Below are 18,197 nucleotides of genomic sequence, written 5' to 3'. Positions count from 1 at the left end.
TAAAATCCCAGATTGATGGGGATAAACAGGAAAATATACAAGGAAAGTAGACTGAAAGTCAAGGAAACAGATATGCTCCAGAGTTACTAAGTAATTAAATTCAGAACTGTACAGAATACCTAGGAGAAAAACAATGACACTTTCAATCATTTTCCATTCTAAAACAACTATAGTTGGCCCCCTGAATTGGTTCAGGGACATTGAATGTTAACTTCAGGAATGGTACCATGTCCTTCTCCTTGGTATCCCCTCAAAGTGCTTTTGCTCTTCTTTCTAACATTAGTTTCTAACACACACCAAATATTCAGGGCAATTTGTTCTCTCCCCTTCCCATTGTGTATGTTTTTTCTCTTTTGAAAGGTGAGGGAAGTCGTATGGCAACAATGTGCAATTCAGGTCACGCACGCAATTCAGTATGTTGTGGAGTTTGCCAAACGCATTACAGGGTTCATGGACTTGTGTCAGAACGATCAAATTCTCCTTCTCAAATCAGGTATGGGTTGCAAATATATTTCAGTAATGAATAAGGTGTCAATTAATTGTTGGGTTGTGGCAGAAGTATTAATTCAGGTGATATTTAATAGGCAAGGCTGTCATGCTGCAAAACCATTTTCTACGATTACATTCCCAAACAAGCACAATTATGGAGACCATGATACAATGCTGTTACTTCAACTTTAATCATGTCTTCCATTGTCAAGTTATTACCTTTTATGTTAACTTAATGAAACTTAAGATAAAAATGTAAGACTGAATTTATGCAGCTAAACATCTACGCATCGCTTATAAGTGAATTTTCCCCAGAGATCTACGCTCAGAGGGAAGTGAAGGCATTAATGCAAGCTAATTTGGGTCTTAAGCACCACTTACCAAACTTTCCTGTGTAAAGTAACAACTCTCCACCCAATTAGAATAACACATGTAACCCCTCAAGCTTGTTTGCAGTTCAAGGCAGTCATGTTGGTCTGTGATGTAACTCAACACAATCACCTTTGCTGCACCCCTGTTAATACTGTTGGATAATAATTTAACTTTTAGAGTTCAAATATCATTCTTGTAAGTCAAAATGCACTTATCCTTTTGAATGTGTGGTGCTCAGAACTGTTCAGACCATGACTGATCTGGTCTGTCCAAGGCTTTGTAAAGCAGATAGCAGACACGTAAGAACACCACCAACTGCAAGCCTGAAGTTCCCCTTCAAGACATGGACAATCCTTACTTAGAAATATATCACTGTTCCTCAAGTGTCGCTGGGTCAAAATTCTAGTAGTCCATTCCTATCAGCATTGTGGGTCTCCCTGCAGCAGAAGGAAGGCAGGGGATCAAGAAGGCAGCTTGTCTAGGGCAAGTAAGACACACATTAACTGCTGGTCCAGCCTGTGATATCCCATTTGTGAATATAAAGAAAAGCTGTAGCAAAACTTCTAAACTCTTGTATTTCAGTCCTTTGGAAAAGGAATTAAAAATCACGATGTGCAGTTATATAACACCACCTCAAAATACCCCAAAGTTCTTTACAGCCAATCAAGTGTTTTTGGAAGTGTAGTTACTGTTGTAATGTAGGGAAAGTGGCAAGCAAATTGTGCATAGCAAGACCCTACAATGGTGACATTATAATGACAGGAAAATCTTTTTCTGTGTAGTTTACTAAGGGGTAAACATTGGTCAAGATAGTAGAGAGCAGTTCCTGTGACCGTCTTTGAAATAGTGTCACGGGATCATTCACGTTCACATGACAAAAGAGACAGAGCCTAAATCTAACATCAGCAGGCTTCAGTGAAGTGAAAGGGGATAACCTTTGCTCAGGGAGTCCCAGGACAGTCGAAGAGATGTTCAGTCAGCTACTTGGGACGGTCACAGACCAAACGTTTTCAACATGAGGGCTGAGGACCCAAATATCAGGCACTCCACCAGCTATCTTGACTCTTTCTGCTCTATTGTGAGCTGTCTTCCTGCTGGAATGAGAGAGAGGCAGGAAGTAAGCGACACTACTATTACTGTTGATGCAGATGGAGAGGTTTCCCAAGTGAGTAAATAGGCAGTGCAGTGGGCCTGCAGGGTTAGTAGTGTCATTGCTTCGGATGGATGACTGTGAGTGACGGAAGACGTTTGAGACATTAATGAGCATGGCAGAATATGAGACTTGGTGGGAGGTGTGTACAGTAGAAAGGAAAGAGTGACTGTAAAGTATCGGAAAGAAGATAATGGAACTTGTATTGGTGGAATGGAGAAGTATTGGGTATTCCTGTAGATGGCTAAGACTGCTTTAATTCAGGTGGGAAACTAGGCTGAAATGGTCTGGTATTGTGGCTTCCTCTGATGGTCCCGAAGGAAGAACAATTCCCATCTATGCACCAGCCCTTCCAGCAGGCCCTTCAGACTCTTACCCACAAAGCAGGGCACAGATTTTCCCCCTCTGCCTAATCCAGGGCAAATGTTGGGAACTATGCAGGGTAGCTCCAGACTGACAGTGCCTGACTTTAAAAATCGCAGGGGCACAAAGGGTATTCTGGCAGTGGTGAGCAGTTCTGGGAACAGTGCCTGGCAATATGGGGCTGGAATCAGGTGTGAAGGATGCTATGGAACAGAGTAAATAATTAATGGTGTGAATTTGTTAAGATATTGCAAGAAAACTCATTTGGCCTTGTGGGGAAAAACACTCCAAAGATCTCAACACAACTCACACTTGGGTAAAAACTAAGATTCAGCCAACAACTTTCTGACTCAGGGTTCACATTGCTGCCAGCTAAGCCTCAGCTAATACTGCAAGTTGGAATACCAACATTCCATTCGGCTTTTGAATTTATTTCCTATACCTGTTCGTGAAGTTTTCGTCACTAATGTACTTAAATCCCAAAGTGTCTTTAGGCCTCCATTATTTCTTGCTTTTCAACATTTAGTAAGCACTCTGTTCCATCCTCTTTTGCTATTCTATCTTTTATGAATGGTCCCGGAGGAAGAGTAAACTTGCTTAAGTTGACATCAATTTGCATTGTTTTGGACATTCACTGAATCTGCTAACAGCCTTTTGTATGGTTTCCATTTATAATGTTTACAATGCCATGTATCTCTCTGTCATCAGCAAACCAAGACATGTGCAATTCTGACCCCTCATTTCTTATTTCATTTCATCCAGTTCATTAATAAATATGTCAAATGGTTGTGGCAATGGTATATATCCCCCGGGATGTCACTAGCTATATCCTGCTAATTAAAGTTCTCGTCTATTGTCCCTATTCATTGTATTCTGCCGAACAGGCAATGTCTTAACTAGGTCAGTAATTTCCCTCTTCAGTCAACAGTTGAAGTCTCTGATGAGAATTTTTGGAGGTTGATATAAATAATGTTCATAGACATTTATAGACATTTACATGTGTACTATGTTAGTCACCTCTTCAAAAATTCATTCAGGCTTCTCAGGTCATAATTATTCTTCACAAAGCCATGGTGGTTCTCTCAACAGCTGAAACTTTTCAAGATGTTCAGTCACTTCATCTTTAAAATGATAGACTTTCCAAAACAAATGCCAGGCCACTGGCTAATAACACACCGCCTTCCCTCTCTTGCCTTATTTAAATGATAGTGGAGTTTAATGTGCAATTTGACAATCCAAAGAAATGGTCCATGCACGAGAACTTTGAAAGTTCATGGTTAGAACATCGGCAATGTTCTTACCTACTTCCTTTAAACACTCGGTCGAAACTTTCTTTTCCTGAGGATTTGTTATTTTTATTGCTGTGCTTTTCTTCAATTAATTTACACACATGTTAATAGTTTCCGTCCCTAGTGTGACATTGGTTTCCTTTGGCCATCCAGCATGCTATCCTAATCGTCCACAGTAAACAGTGAGGCAAAGTCGGTGTCTTTGTATTTTTGTGTTTTCACTTGTATCATCATAATTGCCAATTTTTAAGGAGCCTATGTTTCTTTTAATAACGCATAGCATAATACAATTGTTAATTGAGGTGTGGTTGTGTATATGTTAATTAACATTATATATTAACTCATTCTAAAAGAAAGTCATTGTATTAGTGGTATTATTGAACTCGCACTCCAGAATCCCAAGTTAATGGCCTGGGGATAAAATTTCAAATCCCATGAAACCTTGTGTCAATGCCAATTGTCATAAAACTCACCCTTTCAATAATGCCCTTTAAGAAAGCAAATCTGTCATCTTTCTCTGGTCCTGGAACTGCAGCAGTGGAAAGGAAAGTTGGACTCTCTTAAGTTATCTTCTTATCTATTCTAAGTTAATCTGAATGGTGCCATGTATGTATAGCAAAGGTGCACCTTTTCACTGTATTTTTACATTGACTGCACATGACCGTAAGTCATTCAGTTCAATTCAGTTGACTTTTGACTGTCCTGAGGTCAATAAATCTGGGAAAGAAATACTCATCTACTGACACCCACATCCTTTAAGCATGTTTTTTTAAAAGAAATATATATGACAGATAGTTGAGTTCTTGCGAGATAAAGAAATCTCAAGTTTTCTGTAAATATTTACAAGTCTACAATATCACTGACATGCACAGTTAGTTCTGAGCTAGCTGACATTACAGTACATTTAGCGGTAAGTGATGGCTTAGTGTCTAGGCCTAGCTAGCCTATTAATCCAGAAGCTCAGCTAATGTGCTAGGCACCCAGGTTTGAATCCCACCATGGCAGATGCTGGAATTTGAATTCCATTAAAAATTCTGGAATTAAGAATCTACTGATCACTATGAAATTATTGCTGATTGTTGGAAAAACTCATCTGGTTCATTAATGTCCCTAAGGGAAGGAAATCTGCCATCCTCACCTGATCTGGCCTACATGTGACTGCACACCCACAGCAATACAATTCACTTTCAATTGCCCTCTGAAGTGGCCTAGTAAGCCATTCAATTGTACCAATTCTTACAATTTATCAAAGTAATGAAGCCGGACAGATCACCTGGCATCGACCTAGGTACCGGAAAAGATGACAGCAAAGACAGCCCTGTCGACCCTGCAAAGTCCTCCTGGCTAACATCTGGGGTTAGTGCCAAGATTGGGAGAGCTGTCTCACAGACTAGTCAAGCAACAACTTGACGTGGTCATACTCATGGAATCATACCTCATAGACAATGTTCCAGACACCACCACCACCATCCCTGGATACGCCCTGACTCACCAGCAGGACAGACCCAGCAGAGGCGGCGGCACAGTGGAATACAATCAGGAGGGAGTTGCTGTAGGAGTCCTCAACATTGACTCCAGACCCCATGAAGTCTTGTAGCTTCAGGCTGAACACAGGCAAGGAAAAGACCCTGCTGATTACCACATACCGTCCTCCCTCAGATGCTGAATCGGTACTCCTCAATGTTGAACAACACTTAGAGGAGGTACTGAGGATGGCAAGGGTGCAAAATGTACTTTGGTTGGGGCATTTCAATTTCCACCACCAAGAGTGGCCTGGCAGCAGTACTACTGATCGCGTTGGTTGGGCCCTGAAGGACATAACTGCTAGACTGAGCCTGCGGCAGCTGGCGAGGTAAGTAACAAGAAGGAAAAAAATACTTGAACTCATCCTTACTAATCTGCATACCCATTTACTAATCCCGCCTTCACATTTAGAATAACCTCCATTGTGTTTTGTGGCACTATCACCATGGTAAATGGGACAGACTTCACACAGATCTAACAACTCAAGACCAGGCATCCAGGAGGCGCTGTTGGCCATCAACAGCAGCAGAATTGTACTCCAGCCCAATCTGTAACTTCATGGTCCAGCATATCCCCCACTCAACCATTATCATCAAGCCAGGGCATCAACCCTGGATAGTACAGGAGGGCATGCCAGGATTAGCACCAGGCATACCTGAAGGTGAGATGTCAACCTGGTGAAGCCATCAAACAGGACTACTTACACACCAAAGAGCATCAACAGCGTTGATAAACAGAGCTAAGTGATCCCACAACCAATAGATCAGATCTGCAGTCCTGCCACATCCAGTTGTGAATAATGGTTGACAGTTGAACACACTAGAGGAGGAGGCTCCACAAATATCCCCATCCCCAATGATGGAAGAGCCCAGCACATGAGTGCAAAAGCTAAGGCTGAAGCATTCACAGCCATCTTCAACCAGATGTACCGAGTGGGTGATCTGTCTTGGCCGTCTGCTGTGGTTCCCAGATACCAGTCTTGAGCCAATTTGATTCACTCCACATGATATAAAGAAACGGTTGGAGACATTGGATGCTGCAAAGGCTATGGGCCTGACAACATTCTGGCAATAGTACTGAAGACTTGTGCTCCAGAACATGCCACTCGCTTCGTCAAGTTGTTCCAGTACAGTTATAACTCTGGTATAACCTGACTATATCGAAAATTGCCCGGGTATGTCCTGCACATAAAAAGCAGGACGAATCCATACCAGCCAATTACTGCCCCATCAGGGTCCTCTCGATCATAAGTAAAGTGATGGAAGGTGTGATTAACACTACTATCCAGCAACACCTGCTCAAAAATAACCTGCTCAGTGACGCCCAGTTTAGGTTCCGCCAGGGCCGCTCAGCTCCTGATCTCATTACAGCCTTGATTCAAACATAGACAAAAGAGCTGAATTCCAGAGGTGAGGTGAGAGCAACGGCCCTTGACACCAAGGTTGCATTCGACCAAGTGTGGCATCAAGGAGGCCTAGCAAAACTGGAATCAATGAGTATTGGGGGTAAAGTGTCTGCTCGTTGGAGTCATACCTGACACATAGGAAGGTAGTCTTGGTCGGTAGAGGTCAATCACCTCACCTCCAGGACATCTCTGCAGGAGTTCCTCAAGGTAGTGTCCTAGGCCCAACCATCTTCAGCTGCTTCATCGATGACCTTGCCTCCATCATAAGGTCAGAAGTGGGGATGCTCGCCGATGATTTCACAATGTTCAGCACCATTTGTGACTCCTCAGAACTGAAGCAATCCATATTGAAATGCAACAAAATCTGGACAATATCTAGATTTGGACTGACAAGAGGCAAGTGACATTCACACCACACAAATGCCAGACTATGACTATCACCAGTAAGAGACGATCTAACCACCACCTCTTGGCATTCAACAGTGTTACCATCACTGAATCCCCCACTATCAACATCCTGGGGGCTATCATGGACTAGAAAGTCAACTGGATTCACCACATAAACACACTGGCTACTGGAGAAGGTCAGAAGATAGGAATACTGTGGCATGTAACTCATCTCCTGACTCCTCAAACCCTGTCCACCATCTACAAGGCACAAGTCAGGTGTGTGATGTAATACTCCCCGCTTTCCTGGAAAGGGTGCACCTCTAATAACACTCAAGAAGCTTGACACCATCCAGGACAAAGCAGCCCATTTGATTGGCACTGCATCCACAAACATACACTGCTGCACAATGCTCAGTAACAGCAGTGTGTACCATCTACAAAATGCACTGCAGAAATTCACCAAAGATCCTCAAACAGCACCTTTCAAACCCACAACTACTTCCATCCAGAAGGACAAGGGTAGCAGATGCATGGGAACACCACCACCTTCAGGTTCCCCTCCAGCTACTCATCATCGTGACTTGGAAATATATCACTGTTCCTTCACTGTTGCTAAGTCAAAATCCTAACACTCCTTCCCTAATGGCATTGTGGGTCAATCCGCATCAGGAGGACAGCAGTGGTTCGAGAAGGCAGCTCACCATCACCTTCTCAAGGGCAACAAATGCTGGCTAGCCAGTGATGCCAACATCCCACGAACGAATAAAGAAGACATACAATATGTCGGCAATATACGCACATATGGTTGACTGCCTTCACTGATTCTGTTACATGGACACAATGACCAAGGCAAGGCAGGTACCTTTATACTGGGATGTCACATACTGTGATGTCATATAACAGTCTAAAAGGCTTGGGCTTCTCTGATCTGAAATCTGTGCCATTCTACAATAGGTTCAGTCAGGGATTTCAGGTTTCTTTGTGATTAGATGCACCAGCTGGCATTTTCCTGAACTGTGCAGACCTGGAAGTTTCCCGTTTATTCTCACAATCTGTGCTGAATTAGCTGATGGCTGAAACATTTGCAGTCGAAGTACTACAGTTGGTTTCAGTTATGGTGCGAAATGCACTTCCTAAAAGAATGGTGGAGGGACATTCAATAGTAATTTTGAACAGAATTGGACACAGTTGGACTGCAGAAAAAACAGAGGAGTTTAACTAATTTCATAACTCTTATGAAAGACCACAGAATTGTTTGAAGGTATATGGTAATTTGTGATGTAATAAACTATGAACTCATGATTCTACAAACAATGATTCTATGGTCTTGCCTGCAGAAAGAGCAAACCTCCCTTCTCCTAATCTCTGTTCATGGTTTTACCTGTTATAAAGCATGCTGGATGAGGAAGTGATCTTTCTGAAGTGTAATGGCTTCATCATTTGAATAACAGAATTGGATCAGATAACATAATGTTGGGAAATATACCACAGCAACAGTCACTGCCTTCAAGAGAAGACGAAAGAAGAGTAAATTGGAAGAAAATAGAAGGCCCAATTAACCATCATCCAGAATCAACTAGAACATTTAGACAAATTACTTAAAATGATATAGGTGTCAAAAGAGGGGAAGCACTTAAAATTTAGACCTTGAGATGGACATTATATATTGGCAATGTCAAGTAAAATGACAGTTCTTTTTTATCATTTCCCCACAATGTTTAAGAATAATAACTTATGACACATGGCCTTTTGAAATTACCAACATACTATTCATCTCATAATAGAATTGAATGGCATAACCTGTATTGTTACAAGTACTCCAGTTACAGAAGAATAGCAGCACGGTGGAAAGTTTTTGCAATGGCTGCTGTCTTTAATGGTGCCTCCTTAGTTAGAAGTACCTCGGCACAAATCTTGGATTCAAAAAAACATGTTGCAGAGTAAAAAAAGCGAATGTAGATTAGCATGACGTAGTGAAAATGTCCAGAATCGTAATAGGTGACCCATAAGTAGCCCAGTTCCAGTCCGTGCCTGTAGTCTCCGGAGCACAAGGCAATGTGCCAGCTCCTTCCACGTGCCAGCTTTCGTCACCACTCTGGGAATCGCCCGTTTGTTCAGCCATGGGACTCAGCCCATCCTCACTCTGCCTCGGGACACGCTGTGCCTATGCTCGCTCTGCTTCACCGCGAGGCACAGCCCACTCTCAACTCCACTCTCCACGGCAGCATTAAACGAACAGTTAAACTCGTGATAACAAAGTGTGGGGCTGGATGAACGCTGCAGGCCAAGCAGCATCTTAGGAGCACAATGGCTGACATTTCGGGCCTAGGCCCTTCATCAGAAAAGGGGGAGGGGGAAAGGGTTCTGAAATAAATAGGGAGGGAGGGGAAGGCGGATCGAATTTGGATAGAGGAGAAGATAGGTGGAGAGGAGACAGACAAGTTAAAGAGGTGGGGATGGAGCCAGTAGAGGTGAGTGTAGGTGGGGAGGTAGGGAGGGGGAATGGGTGAGTCTGGGGAGGACGGACAGGTCAAGGGGGCAGGATGAGGTTAGTAGTAAGGAAATTGGGGTGTGGATTGAGGTGGGAGGAGGGGATGGGTGATTGGAAGAACAGGTTAGGGAGGCGGGGATGAGCTGGGCTGGTTTTGGGATGCAGTAGGGGGAGGGGAGATTTTGAAGATTGTGAAATCCACATTGATACCATTGGCCTGCAGGGTTCCAAGCGGAATATGAGTTGCTGTTCCTGCAACCTTTGGGTAGCATCGTTGTGGCACTGCAGGAGGCCCAGGATGGACATGTCATCTAAGGAGTGGGAGGGGGAGTGGAAATGGTTCGCGACTGGGAGGTGTAGTTGTTTATTGCAAGCCGAGCGTAGGTGTTCCGCAAAGTGGTCCCCAAGCCTCCGCTTGGTTTCCCCAACATAGAGGAGGCCGCGCTGGGTACAGCGGATGCAGTATACCACATTGGCGGATGTACAAGTGAACATCTGCTTGATGTGGAAAGTCTTCTTGGGTCCTGGGATGGGGGTGAGGGAGGAGGTGTAGGGGCAGGTGTAGCACTTCCTGCGGTTGCAGGGGAAAGTGCCAGGTGTGGTGGGGTTGGAGGGGAGTGTGGAGCGGACAAGGGAGTCACGGACAGAGTGGTCCCTCCAGAAAGCAGACCAGGATGGAGAGGGAAAAATGTCTTTGGTGGTGGGGCCAGATTGCAGATGGCGGAAGTGTCAGAGAATGATGTGTTGTATCCGGAGGTTGGTGGGGTGGTACGTGAGGATGAGGGGGACTCTCTTTTGGTGGTTATTGCAGGGACGGGGTTGAGGGATGAGCTGCGGGATCTCCCCTCCCCCTATTGCATCCCAAAACCAGCCCAGCTTGTCCCCGTCTCCCCAACCTGTTCTTCCATTCACCTATCCCCTCCTCCCACTGCAAGCCGCACCCCCGTTTCCTTCCTACTAACCTCATCCCGCCCCCTCGACCAGTCCGTCCAACCCCTCCCTACCTCCCCACCAACACTCGCCTCTACTGGCTCCATCCCCCTTTTCTGATGAAGGGTCTAGGCCCGAATCGTCAGCTTTTGTGCTCGTAAGATGCTGCTTGGCCTGCTGTGTTCATCCAGCTCTACACTTTGTTATCTCGGGTTCTCCAGCATCTGCAGTTCCCATTATCTGTGTTAAACTTGTCATGGGCAAGTAGACATTTCAGAAGTCTTGAAAGATTTATATATATAAATTTTAAACATATCTGTGTGCCTTTGTATCTCTTCTCAGCTTTGATCTCATTCTGATTAAGTTTTCAATACCTTCAGTTTGCTGGTTAGGAAATCAACTTAAAATGAGCAAAGTGTGAGGAATACTGTAGCTTTAAAGTTGTTTAACAGTCCTTGGTAATTTTAATTAAGCATTTTCTTAAGACATTTCTGGCTTTCAGAACAACAGTGCTGTCTCACTATGCATGTTTTTAAAAATGGTGTCTCTCTCTGTATTTTAGGTTGTTTGGAGGTGGTGTTGGTCAGAATGTGCCGTGCCTTTAATCCACTGAACAACACAGTGCTTTTTGAAGGAAAATATGGAGGCATGCAAACATTCAAAGCTCTCGGTAAGAAAAGGCCTTTATATTAATTATGATTTGAAGCCATTCCAGTATGTAGATTTCAATGATACCACACCTCAAACAATGGAAGCAAAATAAGATAAAACTAAAGGGGCTTTGCATATTTAAAGATAATGGGAATAAAAATCACTATGACTACAATACAGTTTAGAAGATCAGAGAGTAGATAACAAGGGAACTAATTGTCCTTTCCTTAATAATCTTTGCATGCAGCAATTGTGCCATAGGCCTGAAGAGTAACAACTGTTACATTACTATCACAGCAAAAGTTATGCTCAGCATTGCTTGGCTCATTGCTCCTACCTTATGCCTGGTTATCTCAAGGGCGTAATTTCAAAAGACTAATGAATCCATGTTGCTGGAGAAAGAGCAGTCTTGCTTCCAGGGTTTAGAGATACATCACCTTATCAATCTTTGACCAATCAAAAATAAGGGGCCAAGTGCATGCCAGATTTTCCACTTGATATTGGCAACAAACAAGGCTTCCCCCAATGGCACAGACTCTTAAAAGTAACCTCTACACACAGTTAAGAGTCCATAATATGAGATCAAACTAGTGACTCTGAGAATGGGACAGTGGAGCATACTCAGCATGAAAATGCATAAAATTTTTAACTAATTCTGTTAAATGTTTTCAGAAATTCATGAAGTGCATAAATAAAGGAAATTAGATAAGTAATGCATGTATAAAGTTGCAGAAAGTGCTATACATGATTCTACGCAACAAATGTTTTAAAAGTCTGAAGAACAAAGTATTAAAGGACATATTTGTCAACCATTAGAAATAATGGTTATCCATCTAATCTTCTGTCTTCAGTGAAGAACAATGATAAAAGAATGTCAATGGGTCTGATAAAAAGGAGGGAAGAAATAAGATGCTTCTCAGCCTGACTAGGAGTGGTGTGCTTCCAGGATCTGCACAAAGATCTCCTTTCTATATAATACACATTGGAAAACGAAATCATAGAAAGTAAATTGTAGTGTTCTGAACCAAATAAAGAATAGTCTTTCAAGGACAGTGAAAGGGGAGGTAGGGAATGAATTTGGTCAGTTTGTTCAGTTGGCTGGACAGCTGGTTTGCAATGAAAGTTGGAGCAACATGTGGGCTCAATTCCCATACAGGCTGAGGTCATCATGAAGGCGCTGCCTTCTCAACTGCACCCTTCCCTGACGCATGGTGACCAAACTTCTCTCTAGTTTGTGTGGCCATGCAGTACGCTGAGTGCCCGTGCACACCAATTGGCATGTTGACGCCATTTCAAGCACTGACTTCTGCGATTTGGAATGCATGGACCTCAGAGGTCCACACAGAAGATAAACAATTTAGTTTGAATGTAGGTGGTCATACTCAGTTAAAACCCACCACCAACTATGTCTCTCTATTGAAACAGCAGTCTGTGGTCCTCTAGGGTTGTAACAACATTCATTCATTCAGGAAATAAATTTCCACAGAGATTCTTGGGGTCTCCAAGGCTCTTCCTTCAAGGTTTTGCAGAAACATCCCAATACACTCCTGAAGATTTTAAATGCTGAAATTGCAGGTGAAAAAGATCAAAAGAAAGACCTGTGCAAGATTGAATATTACACACAGGACCATTGAGTATGATTTTAAGGTAAAGAATTTGTCAAGGCTTTGATTAGAGCACCTCATTAAACTCAACGTTTGACCTAATTGGTGACAGCTCTCTAACATAAGCTGAGATGTTTCTTAACGTTAACAAGTCTGCATGATTGTTTGTTAGCATTGTAGTAAAGTGCATGTCAGTGGCCTTTTTCACTGAAACTTGCATGTAAGCTTTTGCTTTGATGAGCTTAAGAGTCAAGCAATTCACAGCACAAGGGTAGACCATTTGGCTCATTAAGTCTATATCAGTTCTCTGCAGGACAATCCAGTCAGTCTATCCTCAACTTTATCCTCATAACCCTTCAATTTCCTTTAAAACTCATGATTTCTGTTTTCACCATTCTTAAAGGCAGCAACTTCCAGATCATTACTAACAATTACATAAAAGATGTTCTTCCTTATGTTTCTCATGAACTGAAAGCCTTAAATCCATGTCACATCGTTCTTGTACCAACAACTAATGGAAAGAGATTTTCCTTATCTACCTTATGTGAGCCTGTCATGATTTTGTACATGTGTATCAAATCACCCATCAATCTCTGTTTCTCCAAGGTGGACCATCCCAGCTTTTCCAACCTAACGTCGTAATTAAAATTTCCCCAACCCTGGAAATATTCTGAGTCCTTGCCACAAAATAATTAGTTCTATTGACTTGTGCTGAGTGAAGTACAACATGTAAATCGCTGTAATGCACCATTTATACCACACTTCCTGTGCTGGTAAATAGCTGAATGAATGTACTTCTTTGTGATGTTCTCCCCCTTATTCTTTGAGGCTTTGAGATTGAAGTCATCTGAAGGACCTATCAAAGGAGGAGAATAAAAAAGTTAACATTTAGTGGCAAGGTAAAAAGTAGCAGATAAAACCACTGTCATTCTGTGATGGCATGAATATGTTAGAAATAGAGTTGATTAGACAATGGGAGACATGGTGGCATAGTGGTTAACTGTACTGCCTCACAGCACCTGGGATCCCGGTTGATACCAGCCTCGGATGACTGTCTGTAAAGAGTTCATGTGTTCTTACTGTGTTTCTGCTGTGTGTTCTGGTTTCTTCCCGCAGCCCAAAGACTTGTGAGGTAACATGGATTGGGTGAGGGGACTGAGACTTTTGTGTGAGATGTTCTTCAGAGGTTTGGTGTAAACTCAATGGGCCAAATGACATCAAAATGCACTGTAGAGATACTAGAGTAAAGGAAGCATAGGAGCATTCTGCAACAGCCATCATGCCTGACCTCCAGTTTGGGCATCTCCAATACTGTGTTCTCCTTTGCGAATGATGCTGATGGTGCTCCTTCCATCAGCCTACCTTTCTGTGTAGAGATATGACCTCTTCCTCTTCTGACCCTTGATTTCCCAACTGTTTTCTCCCATCTTTTCCTGCAGAAGAATAGAAGCAGATCAGTGCATGTCATGCTGTAGTTGTTCTCAAACTACATGAGGCATCTGAGCTTAGCATGTACTATGACAAGGAGAAGCAGCAAGTTTGATCGAGAGTGGATAATTGCAGTAAGAGTACTATCAGGTTTTGGATGTGAGTATGAATAGAAAGAAGCTAATGTTGCATGTTGTCTTGAGGAAAGAGATAAGAAACAGAAAAAGGAAGGATTGATGCTATTAGGCAAAATCTAAAGTAATGAACAATTATATAGAGAATAAATGAGCTGCAAAAGGGAAGCTTACCTTGCCACTGTTAGTGAGATCATTAACTATTTCTTCCTAACTTTTTAGTCCTGGGGCTAATTCTGTTGTATCTACATGCCCTGTCATCACTGCCCATACCTGCTGAATTACTTGAATTTTAGTAGGATGGAAAGCGTGATTTTATTTTTATTAACTCATGGGATAGGGATGTTGCTGGCTGTCTAGCTGATGTTGCTGCTGCCGTTCTTGAACTGTTGCAGTCTGTATGCTGTATGTAGACCCGTAATGCTGTTCGAGAGGGAGTTCCAGAAATTTGACCCAACGACATTGAAGGAACAGTGATATATTTTCAAATCAGGATGGTGAGTGCCTTGGAGAGGAACTTGCAGGTGATGGGGTTCCCAAGTGCCTGATTAAATTGTATTAAATTTTAAAAATAGTTGAATGAATGAATGAATGAATGATAAGAGAATGTCCTTCTTGCTGCTGATGGTCTTTAAATGTCTCCACTACTGCACCTAATGTCCAGGGTCAATGAGTTCTCAGGAAGGGTCACCAGACCTGAAATGTTAACTCTGATTTTTTTTCTTCACAGATGCCACCAGACCTGCTGAGCTTTTCCAGCAACTTCTGTTTGTGCTCCTGGGTCAACATCATACTCCCTACTGCTCCAGTATATTTGTTACAATCAAAAATGTTTCATCCTTTAAGGTTCCAAGGGTGGCCTCAAAGTAGAAATTGAATGCCAGAATTCTTGACCTCAAATAACTAATGCTGGCAATTCACCAATTCTGGTTCATTTCACTATAACAGCTCTTGTGGACAGCTGGAGCACTCTACAACCATTATGTTATACAAAAACTGACCCTATTATTTTCTGAAGTATTAGCTTGCCATACTGTTATACTGCTATTTTATGAAATAAAATCGATTCCTTTAAATTAGTATTGACATAATTTAAAGAAATAGCAGTTATATGTATGTTTAGTTGATATGGTAATATTGATTGTAGAGTTCACATTTATTTTCATGCAGGATGTGATGACCTAGTCAGTGCTATATTTGACTTTGCTAAGAGTTTGTGCTCCCTTCAGCTGACCGAAGAAGAAATAGCTTTGTTTTCAGCTGCTGTTCTGATATCACCAGGTTAGTGTCTTTATGTACAAGTGTAATTAAGTTATCATGTTTGGAAGTAAAGGGCACTCCAGTTTATCACCTCGTGATTAAGGAGACTCTTGTTGACAGTGAACACTACATGATAGAACTTAATATTTATTTTCAAAGTGAGAAGAGTGTGTCCATGAGAAATATTTTAAAGCTAAATAAAGGTAACTATGAGGGTATAAAGGTAGAGTTAGCTCAGGTAAATTAGGAAACGAGATTAAAATGTGGGACAATAGTGTTGCTACGGCAGTTTTTTGAGGAGACATATAATTCTGAGCAAAGTTTTAGCCCAGTGAGAAAGAAATGTCCTTTGAGAAAGATGCATCATTTATGACTAAGTAAGGAAGATAAGGAAAACATGAAATTGGAGGAAACAGAGTACAAATTGCAAAGATTAGTGTTGGTCAGAAAATTGGATAGACTTTAAGAACTGGCAAAGAGCGACTATAAAGAAGCAGAAAGTATAAAAATGAGAAGAAATTAGCTTGTAACATAACAATGGGCTGTAAAGAGTCTCTACAAGATTGAGAATAGGAGAAAAGTAACTGAAGCCAGTGATGATTCTGTAAGTAGTGACTCTTGGGGATTCATAATTGAAAACAGATAAATAGCAGAGACTTTGACAGGTATCTTGTATCTATCCTCAGTATAAGACTTTAAAACATTTCCCAAAGATGACTGAAAATCAAAGGTGGATAGAAGGTGTACTTTACAATTTCAATATCACCAGGGGAAACGTGGTAGGCAAACTATTACACATAAAGACTAACAAGTCCTCAGGACTAGATGACCTGAATCCTGGGGACTTAAAAGTATGGCAGTCAAGAAGTTGCACTGGTTATAATGTTTCAAAATTCCTTAATTCTGGAAGGTTCCTAACAGTTTGAAATGGAAAATGTAGCACCATATTCAGGAAAGGAAGGAGGCAGAAAGCAGGAAATAATTGGCTAATTAGCTTAATGCATTCATACAAAAAATGTTACAAAGCATTGATAAACAAGTTTAGCAGGATACTTAAAAATTGTGAAATAATTAGACAGAGCCAACATAGATTTGCGAAATGGAAGTCATATTTAACTGATGCATTAGACTTTGGACAATAGAGGGAATATGTTTGGATTTGCAGAAGGCATTTGGTTATGGTTGATATGGTTGCACATCACAGTTTGCTGCATGAGATAAGAGGACATGGTATAGAGGATTTGTTAGTTAACAGGAACCACATAACAGGGATAAGTTTATCCTGTTTGAGTTGCCAAGCTGTAACTAGTGGAGGGCCTCAGGGCTTAGTGCTGTGGCTTCAACTATTTACAATCTATTTAATGATGGATGAAAGGGCTGAATGTATGTACTAAGCTTTCCGATAATGTCAAGATAGGTTAAAAAAAATCAGTTGAAGGTACAAAGTCTACAAATGGATATAGATGGCTTAAGTGAGTTGTCAAAAATTTGAAAGGTGAAGTAAAATATGAGTCAACACAAACTTGTTTATTTTAGCCGGAAGAACAGAAAAGCAATGTACATTTAAATAGAGAGAGATTGCAAAACTCAGTGGTATAGAGAGTTTTGGCTGTCCTGCTAACAGAATCATCAGTATGCTAGTGTGCAGGTACAGCAAGTGATTGTAAAGGTAAATGTAGGGTTATTGTTTATTGTTTATTAAATGACTGGAAAATAAAGTAAGCAAGTTTGACTGCAGCTGTGCAGGGTATTGGTGAAATAACATCCGGAGTACCATGACAGTTTTGGTCTCCTAATTTGAAAAATGTTAAATGCTTGAGTTGTAGTTGAAGGAAGGTTCACTCAACTGATTTGTGGTATGTGAGACTTAACTAAAGTGGAAAGATTGAACAGGCTAGGCCTCTATCCATTGAAGTTTAGAAGACTGATCTTAACGAAATGCCTAAGATCCTGGGGCATCTGGAGTGAGTGGAGTTTGAGAGGTTGTTTCCACTACTCGGTAAGAATAGAAACATGGGACATGGAATATTAATAAGAGAGAGATTTGCCCTTAAAGTCAGAGATGAGGATAAACTCTTTCTATCAAAGAGTTAGACTGTAGAATTTGCTTCCATAGAAGTTAGTGGAGTCTGGATCCTTAAATTTAATCCATGCTGAGTTAGATTGTCCATCAAAAAAAACAAGAAAGTGAATGTATATGGAATGGAGGCAGGAAAGCAGAATTGACATCTAAATCAGACCAGCCATGATGTTACTGAATGGTGTAGCAGGCTTGACGGGCCAAGGGGCCAACTCATGTCCCTGTGTTCATTCACTATTTAGATGCATTGCTTGATAAAAGAGAAGAAAATGACCTTTGTAATGCTTATTTCTGTATTCTGTCCATTTCCTTCAGATCGACCATGGTTGATAGAACCAAGGAAGGTTCAAAAGCTACAGGAAAAGGTTTATTTTGCACTACAGCATGTGATTCATAAAAATCACCTGGATGACGACACATTAGCAAAGGTATTTTTGAGCAGCCTTATTGGTCAAATGGGAGTGTGAAAGTTATGGGAAAATCATAGCATAAAGGAAGAGATTTGACCTAAAGGAAAACTGCACAGAGTCATTCAGCAATACCAAAGAAGTGCAAATCAATTTATCTTTCTTGTTGAGAACAGGATAATTCAATAGTTAGGGGAACAGATATGTTTATCTTCAGATGTTGACAGGAC

General features: G+C 41.5%; 1 protein-coding gene across 3 annotated transcripts in view; it reads left to right on the top strand.

Annotated features, from left to right (window-relative positions):
• Nucleotides 1-18,197, top strand: part of LOC125450957 (nuclear receptor ROR-beta) — a 276,310-nt gene that overhangs the window by 239,585 nt on the left and 18,528 nt on the right. For all 3 annotated transcript variants that reach the window (XM_048527460.2, XM_048527459.2, XM_048527458.2), the window contains exons 6-9: nucleotides 361-493; nucleotides 10,966-11,073; nucleotides 15,391-15,501; nucleotides 17,876-17,988. In XM_048527460.2, the coding sequence (XP_048383417.1) occupies nucleotides 361-493; nucleotides 10,966-11,073; nucleotides 15,391-15,501; nucleotides 17,876-17,988 (465 nt within the window). The remainder of the gene's footprint in view (nucleotides 1-360; nucleotides 494-10,965; nucleotides 11,074-15,390; nucleotides 15,502-17,875; nucleotides 17,989-18,197) is intronic.

This window comes from Stegostoma tigrinum, chromosome 3, assembly GCF_030684315.1.
Source record: "Stegostoma tigrinum isolate sSteTig4 chromosome 3, sSteTig4.hap1, whole genome shotgun sequence".
NCBI lineage: Eukaryota > Metazoa > Chordata > Chondrichthyes > Orectolobiformes > Stegostomatidae > Stegostoma > Stegostoma tigrinum.
This window is presented reverse-complemented; position numbering and strand designations above follow the sequence as displayed.